At 35.7% G+C, this 15,327-nt stretch overlaps 1 protein-coding gene across 4 annotated transcripts in view; it reads right to left on the bottom strand.

Moving 5' to 3' along the window:
- The window catches only part of LOC125093318 (bifunctional heparan sulfate N-deacetylase/N-sulfotransferase 3), a 178,217-nt gene that overhangs the window by 23,675 nt on the left and 139,215 nt on the right, over positions 1 to 15,327 (bottom strand). For 3 of the 4 annotated variants that reach the window (XR_007125205.1, XM_047718315.1, XM_047718314.1), the window contains exons 7-8: positions 4,631 to 4,813; positions 1,975 to 2,071 (exon numbers count right to left, since the gene is read on the bottom strand). Coding sequence is in view for 3 of the 4 variants with exons in the window: in XM_047718315.1 (XP_047574271.1) it covers positions 1,975 to 2,071; positions 4,631 to 4,813 (280 nt within the window). In the remaining variant the exon portion in view is untranslated. The remainder of the gene's footprint in view (positions 1 to 1,974; positions 2,072 to 4,630; positions 4,814 to 15,327) is intronic. The other variant, XM_047718316.1, reaches the window with a different exon arrangement.

The raw sequence follows: 15,327 nt of genomic DNA, 5'->3' as shown, positions 1-15,327 counted from the left end.
TGGCCAAAAATTGTTAGATTGTGGTTTCTGAATTCTTTCTTTACCTTCTCACATCCTTGAGTCTGAATAAACTGTCCTGTGTGTGTGTGTGTGTGTGTGTGTATGTATGTATGTGTGTTTGAATGTATATAATGTGTGTATGTGTATAAAACCACCACCTAATCATAGACACACCCATTCAAATAACCATCCCTAAATCTTGTTTTATTTTTTGTCAGTTTCAACACTAAAAATATTTGTGCAGAAGATTATACATCTATGCAAAATTATTCAGAAAAATGCCTTTGCTAAAAACTGAAGTTAAAATGAAGCTCTTTTATTTTTATGAAACTGATCAGAAGATGTTTCTCCATTTAAAATATCGATTTCATAAAATATTGCTATACATAGTAACATGGATGAATCTCAAAAGCATTATCTTAAGTGAAAGAAGTAAAAAACAAAAGATTGTACATTTAATGCTTCCATTTATATGAAAGTCTAGAAAAGGCAAAACTGTAGTAGCAGAAAGTAGTTTCCTGTGACTGAGGATGGGGAGGGGCATTGACTACAAAGGCATGTGAATGGAGAAACCTTTTAGGGAGACAGAAGTGTTTTTTTTGTTGTTGTTTGTTTGTTTTTGAGATAGAAGTGTCAGTGTTGTGGTTATACAACTGTGCATGATTGTCAAATTTCATCAAAATTTGCACTAAAATTGGTGAATTTTTTTACATGTAAATTATACCACTACAAAACTGGGGAAAATTTAGTTTCTATAAAAAGGAGATAAAAAATTTTCTTCCAAAGGTAAATGTCATATACAATTGTAACTAACATTTGGAAATCCAACTGAGTTTAAGATGGCAAATAATGGTTTTGCCGTCTAACCCTGATTTTAAAATGTCTGCACATCTAGCAGGAAACAAGAGGATGCACTTCCTGTGGGGCTTTCTGAAGTGAATTTAATATGCCAAGCTTCAGAGAGATGTGATCAGTAATGACAGTGGGAGTTCCTGAAGAGACTTCAGTTTAAATGTTTTTCTAGTTGTCTCTTGACTTTAAATAGATACAAATAAATAAGGATGAGAAAAGTTTTTTTTAATCACATTTATTATTGTTTTCAAATTGATATTGGCAAATGGGACCAAGAGAAAATGAATAGGCTAAACTCTCTGTGTACATTACATAAAATCTTCCCTAGTTATTTTTGGACAAATGAGGAAATGGTAGGTATTCCCCTCAGAAAGGCATATGGCTGAAATGGCTGTTTTCTGTGAAGCCAGAATCCAAGAACCCCAAATAATTTATCATACAGGATACAGCATGGATGTCTGGCATTTTAAAGTTTCCACTGGGCTTCATTTTAATACTGATTCTTAAAGAAACAAGAATTTTATGGAGAAAAAATTGCATGCCAATTTAAGAAAAGGTGCAAAAGATTTCTCCTGGGTGTGAATAAATACCTTTGGTTAGCACAAAGTTTTGTTTATGTCTGGAATTCTGCTTGTCAAACATCCTTTAGATTTTTAGAAAACAGTCATCTCTGCAAAAAATAGTTTAGAAATAAACTACATCAGGAAGATGGCAGGAAGAGGCTGTTTTTCTGGAAGGGATTGATTATAAAGAGTAGTAGATACTTATATGTATCTGCTTTGACTTTTGATGAATTCCTCAAGATGTGATTCATTTTGATTTTAGAAATGTTAGCAACACCACCTTTCAATTTAGGTCTTAGGAAAAAAATTAACATTTGGTACCAAACTGACTCTTAAACATCCAAACCATATGACACTTATTTTCATCTTTTTCACTTAAAAAAATTCCTTTACAAGCATTTAAGTACATTATCAAGCTAAACAGATTATATCAGAGAACAAAATGTGTTATTCATTCATCAGTACTTATAAGAATTTTGAAAACACATTGTGACTTGAACTCACTCTCTAGTCATTGGGAGTTTTGCACTTTTTGGTAATTATAACAAAAAGCTCTCACCAGTTTTCTGGGGTCCTATTACCAAGAATTTTGGTAAGCGATCACAGGTTTTTTCTTTTGACCAAATGTCTCTGTGGCGTTTGTCATCACAAGGATTCTAAATGGGAGAAGAATATAGAGATGTATTTTTTTTGTGAATGTCCAATGTGTGCTAAGAGTTTCAACTTTTTTTTTTAAGATTTTATTTATTTATTTGACAGACAGAGATCACAAGTAGGCAGAGAGAGAGAGGAAGGGAAGCAGGCTCCCTGCTGAGTAGAGAGCCTGATGCAGGGCTCGATCCCAGGACCCTGAGACCATGACCTGAGCCAAAGGCAGAGGCTTAACCCACTGAGCCACCCTGGCACCCCGAGTTTCAACTATTTTTTTAAAAAAAGATTTATTTATTTATGTTAGAAAGAGAAACAGGGAGTGAGTAGGGGGAGGGGCAGAGAAAGAGGGAGAGAGAGAATCTCAAGCAGACTCTCTGCTGAGTGCGGAGCCCAAGGAGGGCCTCGATCTCATGACCCTGAGATCATGACCAGAGCTGGGATGAAGAGTCAGATGCTCAACTAGCTGAGCCATGCAGGTGCCCTGAGTTATTCAACTCCTGTCCTTAAAGAGATATTCCAGGAAACAGAGTCATGGTCATGTGTCTTCTTTTAAATGAAGGCCTTGAAGTGGCATCAGGGAAGCTTTCAAGTAACTCCTTTCCATCCTGAAGTTGAGTTTCTACTGAGGTGTTGGGGGAGAGGAGACATTTCCACTGTGGGTAACAGCCTCCTAGCACTGAGGATTTAATATTTCTTCTGCTTTTGGCAGTTCTATGTCTTAATTGTGTGTGTGTATGTTTTAAATAGTGAGCCCCAACACAGTGCTGGGCAGAGATTGTGCTTCCTGCTAACATGAAGGAAGGTACCCTCTTGCCATTCAATAAGTAAATGAAATACAAGGTGTAAGGTTTTTATTCTGAGTAACTTTAAGCTATCTTGCTTCAAGATAGTGCTTCAAAGAGGTACCCATCTGGCCATAATAAAACTATTTAAAGAGATAGCAAAGTCTTTTCATTTGCCTTCAGAGGTTAGTAATTGTATATGTAATACTATAACTTTACAGATTATGATCCTAAAAAGCACCAGATTTGGGCAAAAAGGGTAAAATGAAGGTGAATTACCACCTTAGGGACCTGCTTTTGGCGTATAGTATAGTACCTGAACCAAAACGACTATGTAAGATGGATCTAGAACATCCTTAATTTCAACCGCAAAGCACACATTATGTGAAGAATTGAAGTACCCTTTAATACTATTTCAGATATAGCAATCAGGACAGTCCTCTATTTCTGTTAATATTACAGATGTATGTAGTTAAATAAACTCTCTGATTATTTACAATAAGCAACAGATTAGTTAAGACTAAAGTGAGGGTGTTCTTTTCGGCTGTTGTTCTGGAAAAAAAAAGTTGTTTCAAACTTGTCACCTCAAATAATGATTTCAGTTTAAAAATAAGGTATTGAGGTACCTAGGTGGCTCAGTCGTTTAAGCACCTGCCTTCAGCTCAGGTCATGATCTCGGGGTCTTGGGATGGAGCCCTGTGTTGGGTCCCCTGCTCAGCGGGGAGTCTGCTTCTTCCTCTCTCTCTGCCCCTCCCCTTGCTCATGTTCTCTCTTTCTCTCAAATAAATAAAATCTTTAAGGAAATAAAAAAAATTAAAGTGTTAAATCTGCAGGAAAATTGCATGTCTTTTCAATGGCTAACATTTGGTGATATTTTGTAGTGGTTAAGAAAAAAGACATGGGTTCTAGCAACTGCAAAGTAATATGTACTGATAATTCCACAAGCACCGACTTCCACATTCTAAAATGTATAGTTACGTCTCCTGGAGTATCTGTTTGTGGTCAGGCAGCAATCAGATTACATTCAAAGCTGAATGAGCTGGGGCGCCTGGGTGGCTCAGTGGTTAAAGCCTCTGCCTTCGGCTCAGGTCATGATCCCAGGGTCCTGGGATCGAGCCCCGCATCGGGCTCTCTGCTCAGCGGGGAGCCTGCTTCCTCCTCTCTCTCTCTGCCTACCTCTCCGCCTACTTGTGATTTCTGTCTGTCAAATAAATAAATAAAATCTTAAAAAAAAAAAAAAAGCTCAATGAGCTGAGTATATAGTTCAAAGCTTACTGTGACTTCAGTCTGTGAAATTTACTCAGTTCCACTTCTGATGATTGTTATCATTGTACCATCAGTTCTGTTAGTAACTCTCTAGTATTCAGTAACTCTCGTTTAGAAGAGTGATTAAGAGCACAGCCTCTGGAGCCAGATAGCCTGGAACTTGCCTAGCATCCCACCTGTTTACCACTCTTCTACTCTTTTTAGCCGATTGCAATCTGCAAATTGATCCCTCACTCCTGATTGAAAACACTGCATCTATGAAATCCTTAGCGGACGTTTCAGAACTTCATAATTCCTAATGGGCATAGGGACAGAATTTTGCCCACTATGAAGCAATAATGTAAGACTGCAATTCAGGAGGAAGTGTTTTCTCAAATCGACTAACATTTCCAAAATGCATTATTTTTTTTCCCCCAAATGCCTTTACTTTTCAGATTTGGATTATCTCATTGAACTCCAAGATATGTTTATGTTTATGGGATTAATTAATTATACCAATTATTGAAACCATGTTACCTGCCAGAGAGGGTCTTTTTGATCAGGAAAGAGCTCAAAATACTTGTGAGCCAGCTGTGCTGGGGGCAGGGTCTGAAGTCGCAAGTTGGTCCAGCTCTGCACGAAGTTGGCCAGATTAACGAATGTATATAGTCCCAGGCGGTCATTCCCATAGTTGGACAGATGTGTCATGAAAATGCTGATCTGAAAAAGGCAAATGACTTCAGTGTAAACACGAGTTATTTTAATCCTAGGGGGCAGCGCAATCATAGCAATGCTAGTTTTTCTTCAGTAGTCTCTGCACAGGGTTTCAGTTCATGTCGTGTTTCTGAATTGTGGACATATCCCAGATACTCTCATTACATTAATGCATATTAGAGGATGTGTTACTAATAAGACTTGGTGTGAACACTTTTTTTTGAGATTTTAATATATTTCATAACAACAACAACAACCAAAACAAGTCCAACTGCCATATATCCATGTTGGTGCAATTACTTTGATGCCGAATAGCATCCTAGATGCTCACACATAATTGCTTCATGATATCAGTGACCTATTTATAATTTGTGGCAGCAGAATCCCAAGAGATTGGAATTTTATAATTTCTATCTACTTAATTTGGCTTATAAGGTAGTACTTCCTGTTAAAGAATATAAATAATCAGTGTATCACCATTATTAGCATGAACTGAATATCGTCTGATTTGTATTTATTAGAGGCCACAATGACACAAGACTAGGGACTGAATTTTTCCTAAAATAAGTATTAACTATTTTCCATCAATAACACTCTCAAACCCATTTCCATAGTCATTGGGTCTCTTGTTTCCATTATCAGATACCTCCTTTAAGACAAGTGTTCAGTGTTTAGCTAGATAAAATCAACTCTCCCTATGAAAACAGCTGACCTAGATTGAATTCATGCATTGAAAAGAAAATCACAGCATTTTCTTCATAATAAAATAAATTTAAACTCTACAGGTTTGATTAAATTGGTCTGGAATGTAGAATGGGCTTTTTAGAAGCTATTGCTTCAAGTGAATGCAAATAGTTTTTGTTGGTGAAGTGTTGACAAATGGAAATAATTCTGCATGAGATTTTCAATGGCAAAGAAACCACTGTCGCATTTATGCTGCTATAAAAAAGATCATAAAAATAATTCATATGATTATAGTACTTTCCTAAAATATATAATGTCGTGTGAATGAATAGTAATAATAGTTATTATAATCATTATAATAATGAATATAATAGGTTCATTCATTAGAGACTGAAAGAAATGTTCAAGGAAATTTATTGAGGTAAAGTAGCAGAGATGAGAGAACGGTTACATTAAGATTTGATACAATGAATCAGAAAAAATCTAATTACAACTATGAATAAGAGGAAACAGCGATATCCTTTATTCTATAGAATTAGTCCTGTTGGCTTTTATATGAAAAGCTTCAACTGTGATCAAGAATATTGAACTGTATTTCTATTCACTCTGCCTGAACATATTTTAAGTTCTAAAACTTTCACAAATAAAATACGTTGAGAGCTTTAAATAGCTACCAGGGAACTGATGCAGTCATGGAATTGATAAACAAGACTTTTACTATATTGGGTATTTCTGAAAAATGAGACTTCTAAAATTTAACCTTCTGTTTATTTTTATAGTAGCTTCAGTTCTATGTGTTCTGTTTCCCTTTCCTTTCTCCTTCAAAATTTATCAAAAAATCACCTATTGAGAGACTCAAGACAATCATGTCACATTTGAAAATTCCTTTCTAATGTCTGTTAGAGGCAGTCTTTCATCATTTGTTTTATAAGCCACATTTTCCAAGTAGCTCAACAACAACAGCAAAGTACTTCAAGTTGCTTATTAAATGAAAAAAATGTTAATACAATGTAATATGTATATATATAAATTAATCTACTTAGCCACTGGTTTATATTTCTTGCTTTATTTATGAGAAATTTATCAATTCATCTATGTGTCTCTATTTTCACTTGAATAGCATCTGCATTGGGCATAAAATGGGAAATGTGAAGATACTGTGTGACTTTGTGATACTAATACATTTGAACTCTCTTTGAATTTACATTTCAACCCCGAAAACATTTTACTCTGTGACATTTAAAACAGAGTGTCACTGTTTTACCTATATGAGTATAGAAAGTAAAAAATGCTACTCTGTCTACTAAAGACAGAGGCACTCCAGAATGAGTTATGAGCTAGTTAATGACAATGCTTTTGATGAAAGTTAACCTGATTGGAAAAAATTAAGGTAATACTTTTGAACTTAATCCTGTAAAAGAAAAGCTACTTAGCTGCCAGCCATGGAACCTTCCCCAGGTTTTCAGCTCTTCTTTTGTATATCTACGTTAACATAATGCAAAGTGCATCATTAGCAAAAGGACTGTTTCGATGTGATGGTTTTGTAGTATGTGTTACCTCAAGACATTTTCAGACTTTGAACTCAAGCCTGGGATTGTTTTGTTTTTCTAAGAAATACAGGGCCACGGAAGGAATATAATTGGTCGGAACATAAAATAACTTCTTTTTAAATAGTGTGTCTGTAGGTGTGTGTGTGTGTGTGTGTGTGTGTCTGTGTGAATCACAATATTGTCTCTACACATGGAGTATTCTATATCTCTTGCTGAACATGTAACATCTCCAAGTTTTCTTTACTAATTTTTAGTTAGGAAGGTACACACAACAAACAACAGGACTAGTGAGAACAGACGTGTAATGACAATATTTTGGTAAAGTAATTAGTTTGTTTTCCAGACAGTATTTCTTTCTTACTCTTGTTCTGACCAATGACAACTGTAATGTCACTTTATTTCTTGGCAATAGTTTCTGCTGGAATAGAAACAAGGAAGCTTGAAAGGGTTACCAGTTCAGGGAAAATAGATACTAATCATTCCCTAGAGAGGATGCCTTTATAATTTTTGAGTGCTTCAGAACTAAAGATTTGTTTGTCTTTTTAAAAAGCGTAAATGTATCAAAATAAATTATCTTTATCCAACATGTAGAATCCAATAAGAAAGAAAACGTCAAAGAAGTTACAACTGCATTTCTACAACAGTTTTTGTTTCATGCATACTATAAGTAATTGTTACCAAAAGGACTAATTAGCTGCTTAAAACTCAAATCATTGGAAACTCTGGCAAAGGTATAAATTTTGTTTAACAGTTGAAAACATTCTTTCTAGCCTGATAGACACAGATATGTTTAACAACATACTCACTATGATTATTTTTCTGTAAAAAGCAAAAGCTAAATGCCAAATAGCATATACACTGGTATTTATGGCAGAGGAAGCAGATTATCATTTGTAAAAGTGTGGCTAAGAGAAAGGTGTGGGCAGCTTTATCTCACTTTCTAGCCTCAACCATATGAATCTAGTAAGTTCCAGGTATTGGAGATGCATGAATCACTACCAAGAAGAATAAGGAGCAAAACATGTGTCCTGGTGTAAAAGCGGTTGACAGCACAGTAATCTGTTTCTTTTGAGGTCAAGGGGAGGGGAGAGGAAATAGGGTTGTAAAAAAGTGTGTTACTTCCAATATTTATTATAAACCATGCCATTTATGACCAAATCCACAAACATTTTTCTTATCCTACTGCCAGAAATTCTCTGCCGGGTCTGGATGTGAAAATATAAATATGTGATGCCCATTCTTGTAAGTACTGTTTGTGGAAAAATGCAGAATTCAAAAGGCACAGAAGAATTTCCAGTGAAAAATGTCTGCCTCCCACTTCCGTCCTTCAGCCAAGTAGTTTTGTTTGGGTATCCTTCCAGCTGAGCAACGATTCAAAAGGCTGAACATATATAACAGATCCTGTAGGCAGTTTATGAAAGTTCAGGTCACCAGACCTTACACTCAGTGATTCTGATTTGCTAGATCTGGAAGATGCCCTGGTACCTGCATTTTATTTTATTTTATTTTAATTTCTTTTAAAAGATTTTTTTTTTATTTATTTGACAGAGATCACAAGTAGGCAGAGAGGCAGGCAGATAGAGAGGAAGGGAAGCAGGCTCCCTACTGAGCAAAGAGCCCGATGCGGGGCTCAATCCCAGGACCCTGAGATCACGACCCGAGCTGAAGGCAGAGGCTTAACCCACTGAGCCACCCAGGCGCCCCTGGTACCTGCATTTTAGAAGATCATTCCCATTGTCTTGATGCAGGTACCACTGAAATATAATTTGAGAAAAACTGGCCAGCCCCATTGTTTATTCTCATAGAAAAGATTCCATTTGCCAAAAGCCATTGTCTTTTTGTAGTTTGTTTTGAATACATTTTAAAAACAGACATGTCCTGTTAAGTCCATAAATGTATTTTGATGTCCTAGCCTCAGAACTATCCCTAGCACAAAGAACTTGATAAGTGCCCTTGGCCTGCCTTTTGAGGGTTTCTGTACTGCTGACATATGTATGTAGATGCACAGAAAATGGATTAAAAAGAAGAGAGAGAGAGAAAGATCTGGCCCATATAGACATGTGCAATTGGTTCCTAATTCCCCTTCAATCCTATGTTTATTATCATTACTATTATTTTTTTAACCAAAGCAAAATTTTTTTCCATTTCCACATGTACTTCTCAGATTCTTATTACCTTATAACGTCTCCATTGAAAAGACTGACTTGCATGTTTATTTTTACTTTTTTTCATGGCATTTAAAATGTTGTGTGGCAGAGGACAAACATATAGTAATTCTTTGGAGAAAAAAAAGGAAAACAGTTTATATTTATGATGTAGTAATCAAACTCTGGGAGTTTCATTTTTATTATCATGAAAATATATGAGTTCCACCATGGTCAAGAATGCCCTCCATTACATAAGCACATGTCTTTCTGGAAAATAAATAAATAAAAAAAATCTGGATTAGAAGGCTATTCTAATGAAGCTTTGGGCCTCAACCTCCTATTCTATAATTTCTGAGCTTGAACCCACAAATAGTTCCTCATTGCCTTCTGAATTAAATAAAATTCAGGATGTCATCCTTAGTGATGACATCGTCCCAGGTGACCTTTACAATCTTCCCTTGTATCCTGGTTCTGTTCCTCAGGCACCAGTCAGCTTGCCTTCCTTACTGCCTTCTTTACTGCCGGTGCTCCCTGGTCTTGCCTAGGTCTTGCCGACCTCCACGGCTTTGTTTATGCAGTTTCTTCTGTCTGCACTTTTCTATCTATCTCAATTCTATATATATATCCTGCTTCAATTCTATATATATTTATATATATATATATATAGATAGATATAGATATATCAATTCTATCTATCTATCTATCTATCTATCTATCTATCTATCTATCTATCTATCCCTCTTCAGATCTCTCCAAGCAAATTCAATCTTTTAACAAAATGAGCTCCAGAGCACCACTGTTAGGTCTTTCTAACATTTTCTTACTCTGGCTTGTATTATGCTTTTAAAAAAATTATTGCTTTATTTGTGTCTAGATTGCTAACTTCCCTGGGGCTGACAGAGCGCCTTTTCAACTTTATTCTCTGAACTGCTTGTGATATTTGGTATGTGCCTTGAGTTGGCACCACTTGTCTCATTTGTAAAGTGGGGAAAATCTAGGGTTAGTTGTTTTTTCAGTGCCATCCGTTCTGGTAAATCCTTAGCACCATTCAAATTGTGGCCTTCTTAATGATTGATTCTCACCTCTTCTAACTTTATCCCTGTTTACCTGTATTCCTCTGCCCGAATCCTGCCTAGTCTTCACTTACTCTACCACCCTCCTGCTTCCGTTTCCTGTGAAACTTCCTTTGTAAATAAACTATGTCTTTTAGGCCTTTGACTTTGGTCTGCACAGTGGTTAAGACAAACCACAGAGGCTCTTAACTCTAGGAAACAAACTGAGGGTTGTTTGAGGGGAGATGGGTGGGGTTGGGGTAACTGGGTGATGGGCATTAAGGAGGGTGCTTGAAGGAATGAACACTGGGTGTTTTATGTAAGTGATGAATCCCTAAATTCTACCTCTGAAACTAATAATACACTCTATGTTAACTAAATATAATTTAAATAAAAAATGTATAAAACAATAAATAAAAATGCCAAATTTTCATTTAAAAAAAGTGGGTTCTGCTACCTACTGGTTCGTTGATTTTTAATTTACTCATCTAAAAGAAAAAATAAAGGATATAAAAAAGTAACTACCTCACCGTGTTGTTTTGTTAATTGAGTTCAATAAAACAAAACATTTAAAGAACTCCTTGACACATAGTAATTGCTTAATAAATTATAGCTATTTATTGTTGTTATTGTCCATATATTATTAGTATTTTGGAGGAACACCATTTCTCACTTATAGCTTCCTTCCAGCGGTTCATCAACCTTATCTATACCTCTAGGATCTTATTCTCTCATTTTTTTCTGCATCGGTCAGGGTCCATCTGATCACTTGCTCTAGCAGGCAAGATTCTGTGGTGAACAATTAGAACTCCTCTCCTACTATCACCTTCAGATATCCCAAATCATCTTTTTGCGTGAGACTTCGTATCAATTTTTCATTCAGTTCTTTCAGTTTCTACATTCCACGTATGGATTGTTCAGCACACTAGAGAAAAGAACACATAATGTTTCAGGTCACACCTCATGCCCAATCTCAGTTGACACCTCCATACTCCTGGCAATTATTACTCAAGATCTTCAGTTTACTTCAGTGGCTCCTTCAATCTTCCCTCCTGTCCTTGAGGCCTTCTGCTTCTCCTCCACACTCTCCTCAACCTCCCTAGGTATCCCTCGCATGATCAGCCGGGAGTATTGTGATATGATTACCACAGTAGGTTCAGCTAACACCCATCTTCTCTTATAGATACAATAAAAAGAAAAGAAAGAGGAAACGAATGAATGGAAGAATTTTTTCTTGTGATTAGAAACTGAGGATTTACTCTCTTAACATTTTATTTACCATCGAGCAGTGTTAGCTCTAGTCATCACGATGTACCTTACATGCTTAACACTTATTTATTTTATAACTGGAGGTCTGTACTTCTTGACCACCTTTCTCTAGTTCCCACTCCTCCCACTCCCTGCCTCTGGTACTCTGGTAACTATAAGTCTGATCTTTTTATTTATTTATTTTTTTCTATGAGTTTGTTTTTCTTTTTAGATTCCACATATAAGTGAGATCAGACTGCATTTGTCTTTGACTGACTCATTTCACTTAGCCTAATGCCTTCAACATCCATCCCTGTTGTCACAAGTATTAAGATTTCCCCTTTTTTTGTGGCTGAATAATATTCCAGTGTGTTTGTGTGTATCACTTCTTTATCCATTCGTCCATCAGTATACACTTAGGTTGTTCCCATGCCTTGGCTATTGTAAATACTGCTGCCATGAATATGGAGGTACAGATACCTTTTTGAGTTAGTGTTTCATATATTCCCAGAAGTGGAGTTGCTGGACTATAAAAATTAAAGACTGTCTTTAAATTTTTGAGGATTCTTCATATTGTTTTCCACAGTGGTTGTATAAATTTACAATTTACACAGGGTTCCCTTTTCTCCACATCTATGCCAGCATTTCCTATGGCTTATTCTTTTGATGATGGCCATTCTAACAGGCATGAGGTGATAGTTTTTTATGGCTTTGACTTGCTTTTCCCTAATGACTAGTGATGTTGGCATCTTTTTGTGTACCCATGCCTTTCATATGTCTTCTTTGGAAAAATGTCTATTCAGACCCTTTGCCCATTTTAAGTTATTTTTCTTTGTTGTTTGTTTTTATTTTCTATTGAGTTGTGTGAGTTCTTTAAATGTTTTGAATATTGACTCCTTATTATATATATAGTGTGCAAATATTTTTTCCCATTCTATAGGTTGTCTTTTCCTCTTTTGATGGTTTCTTTTGCTGTGCAGAAGCTTTTTAGTTTGATGTAGTCCCATTAGGTTATTTTTGATTTTGTTGCTTGTGCTTTAGGTGTCCTATCCAAAAAATCATTACTGTGACCGATGTCAAGGAACTTTGTTTCTCTGTTTTCTTCCAGGTCTTACATTTAAGGCTTAAACCATTTTGGGTTAATTTTTGTGAATGGTGTAAGAAATAGGTCCACTTTCATTCTTTTACAAGTGAATATTCAATTATCCCAACATCATTTTTTGAAGAGACTCTCTTGTCTCCACTGAGTATTCTTGGCTCCCTTGTCATCTATTAGTGGACTGACTATGCTTGACTTTATTTCTGGGCTCTCTATTCTATTTTGTAACTCTCTTTGCCTGTTTTTATGCCAGTACCATACTGTGTTGATGCCCATAGCTTTATAGTACAGCTTGAAATCAGGAAGTGTGATACCTCCTGCTTTGTTCTTCTTTCTCAGGGTTTACTTTGGCTATTTATTTGTTCCCAATAAATTTTAGAGATTTCATTCTACTTCTATAAAAAATGCCATTGAGGCCACAATTGCCAAACTATGGAAAGAGCCAGGATGCCCTTCAGCAGATGAATGGACAAAGAAGATATGGTCCATATATTCAATATGCATATATTCAATGAATAGTCACATATTCAATGAACTATTATGCCTTCATCAGAAAGGATGAATACCCAACTTCTGTATCAACATGGATGAAAGATTATGCTGAGTGAAATAAGTCAAACAGAAAGAGTCAATTGTCATATGGTTTCACCTACTTGTGGAGCATAAGGAATAACATGGAGGACATTAGGAGAAGGAAAGGAAAAGTGAATTGGGGGAAATCAGAGGGGGAGACAAAGCATGAGAAACTGTGGACTCTGAGAAACAAACAGGGTTTTAGAGTTGGAGGAATAGGTGAGCCTGGTGATGGGTATTAAGGAGGGCACGTACTGCATGGAGCACTGGGTATGGTGCATAAACAATGAATTGGGGAACACTGAAAAAATAAAATTAAATTAAAAAAAATGCCATTAAAGGCGCCTGGGTGGCTCAGTGGGTTAGAGCCTCTGCCTTAGGTTCAGGTCATGATCTCAGGGTCCTGGGATCGAACCCCACATCAGGCTCTCTGCTCAGCGGGGAGCCTGCTTCCCCCTCTTTCTCTGCCTGCCTCTCTGCCTACTTGTATCTCTCTTTCAAATAAATAAATAAAATCTTGAAAAAAAAATGCCATCGAAATCCTGATAGGGATTGCATTGAATCTGTAGGTGGCTTTCAGTAGTAGTGACACTTTAACAATATTAATTCATGGAATCCACGAACATATGGTATCTTTCTATTCATTTGTGTCTTCTTTGATTTCTTTCACCAGGGTCTTGGAGTGTTCAGCATAGAGAAATTTCACCTCTTTAGTTAAATTTATTCTGAAGTATTTTATTGTTTTTGATGCTATTATAAATATGATTGACTATTTCTTTTTCAGAAATTTTGTTAGTGTATACAAATGCTACTGATTTTTGTATGTTAATTTTGTATCCTACAAATTTACTGAACTCATTGATTATATTAATTGTTTTTTTTTTTAATATTTAGGGTCTTCTCTATATAAAATCATGTTATCTGTAAATAGAGACAGTTTTATTTTTTTCTTTCCAATTCTGATAACTTTCATTTCTTTTTTCTAGCCTAATACTCTAGCTAGGCCTTCTAGTACTAGATTGAATTGACATGGTAAGAGTGGGCACCCTTGTTTCTAATTTTAGAGGAAAATTTTCATCCTTTCACCACTGAGTATGATGTTAGCTCTGGGCTGGTCGTATATGCATGCCCCTTATTATGTTGAGATATGATCCTTTAATGCCTAATATGTTAAGAGTTTTTATCATGAATGGATGTTGAGTTTTGTCAGGTGCTTTTTCTCCATCTATTGAGATGATCTTTTTTTCTTCTTTTCTTTTATTCTGTGAATTTATTCTGTGAATGTGATGTGATGTGTCACATTAATTGATTAGCTTCTGCTGAACCATCCTTGCATCACAGGGATAAGATCATGGTGAATGATCCTTTTAATGTGCTGCTGAATTCAGTTAGCTGGTATTTTATTGAGAATTTGTATATCCATGTTCATCAGAAATACTGGCATATAGTTTTCTAGTAGTGTCCTTTTCTGGTTTTGGTGTCAGCTTACTACTTGTCTCATAAAATGAGTTAGGAATTTTTCAAAAAAATTGAGAAGTATTAGTGTTTTTTAAGTGTTTGGTAAAATTCAGCAGGGAAACCATTTGGTCCTAGGCTTTTCTTCATTGAGAGATTTTTAATTAATGATTCAATTGTCCTACTAATAATTGGTCTATTCAGATTTTTTAAATTTATTCCTGATTCAGGTTTGGTAATTGTATGTATGTTTTTAAGAATTTTTCCATTTCTTTTTAAGTTGTCCAGTTTCTTGGCATATAGTTCTTCATAGTACCTCTTATGATCCTTTTAATTTCTGTACTATTAGTTGCAATGTCTCCTTCATTTACAATTTTGTTGATTTGGGTCCTTTCTCTTTTTCCTTGGTTAGTCTAGCTAAGGCTTTGCCAATTTTATTTATCTTTTCAAGAAACCAACTCTTGGTTTTCTTAATATTTTCAAATTTTTCTGTCCTCTATTTCATTTATTTCTGTTCTAATCTTTATTATTTCCTTCTTTTTTGCTAACTGTGAGCTCAGTTTGTTCTTTCTCTAGGTTTTTTTGAAGTATAGAGTTAGGTTATTTGAGAACTTTTGCTTCTAATATTGGTGTTTCTTGCTATAAATTTCCTTCTTAGAAAGCTCTTGATGCATCGCATAAGTTCTGGTATGGTCACATTTCCACTTTTGTT

This window comes from Lutra lutra, chromosome 2 (genome assembly GCF_902655055.1).
Source record: "Lutra lutra chromosome 2, mLutLut1.2, whole genome shotgun sequence".
Lineage (NCBI taxonomy): Eukaryota > Metazoa > Chordata > Mammalia > Carnivora > Mustelidae > Lutra > Lutra lutra.
Note: the sequence above shows the minus strand (reverse complement) of the source record. Positions and strands in the feature narration are given on the sequence as shown.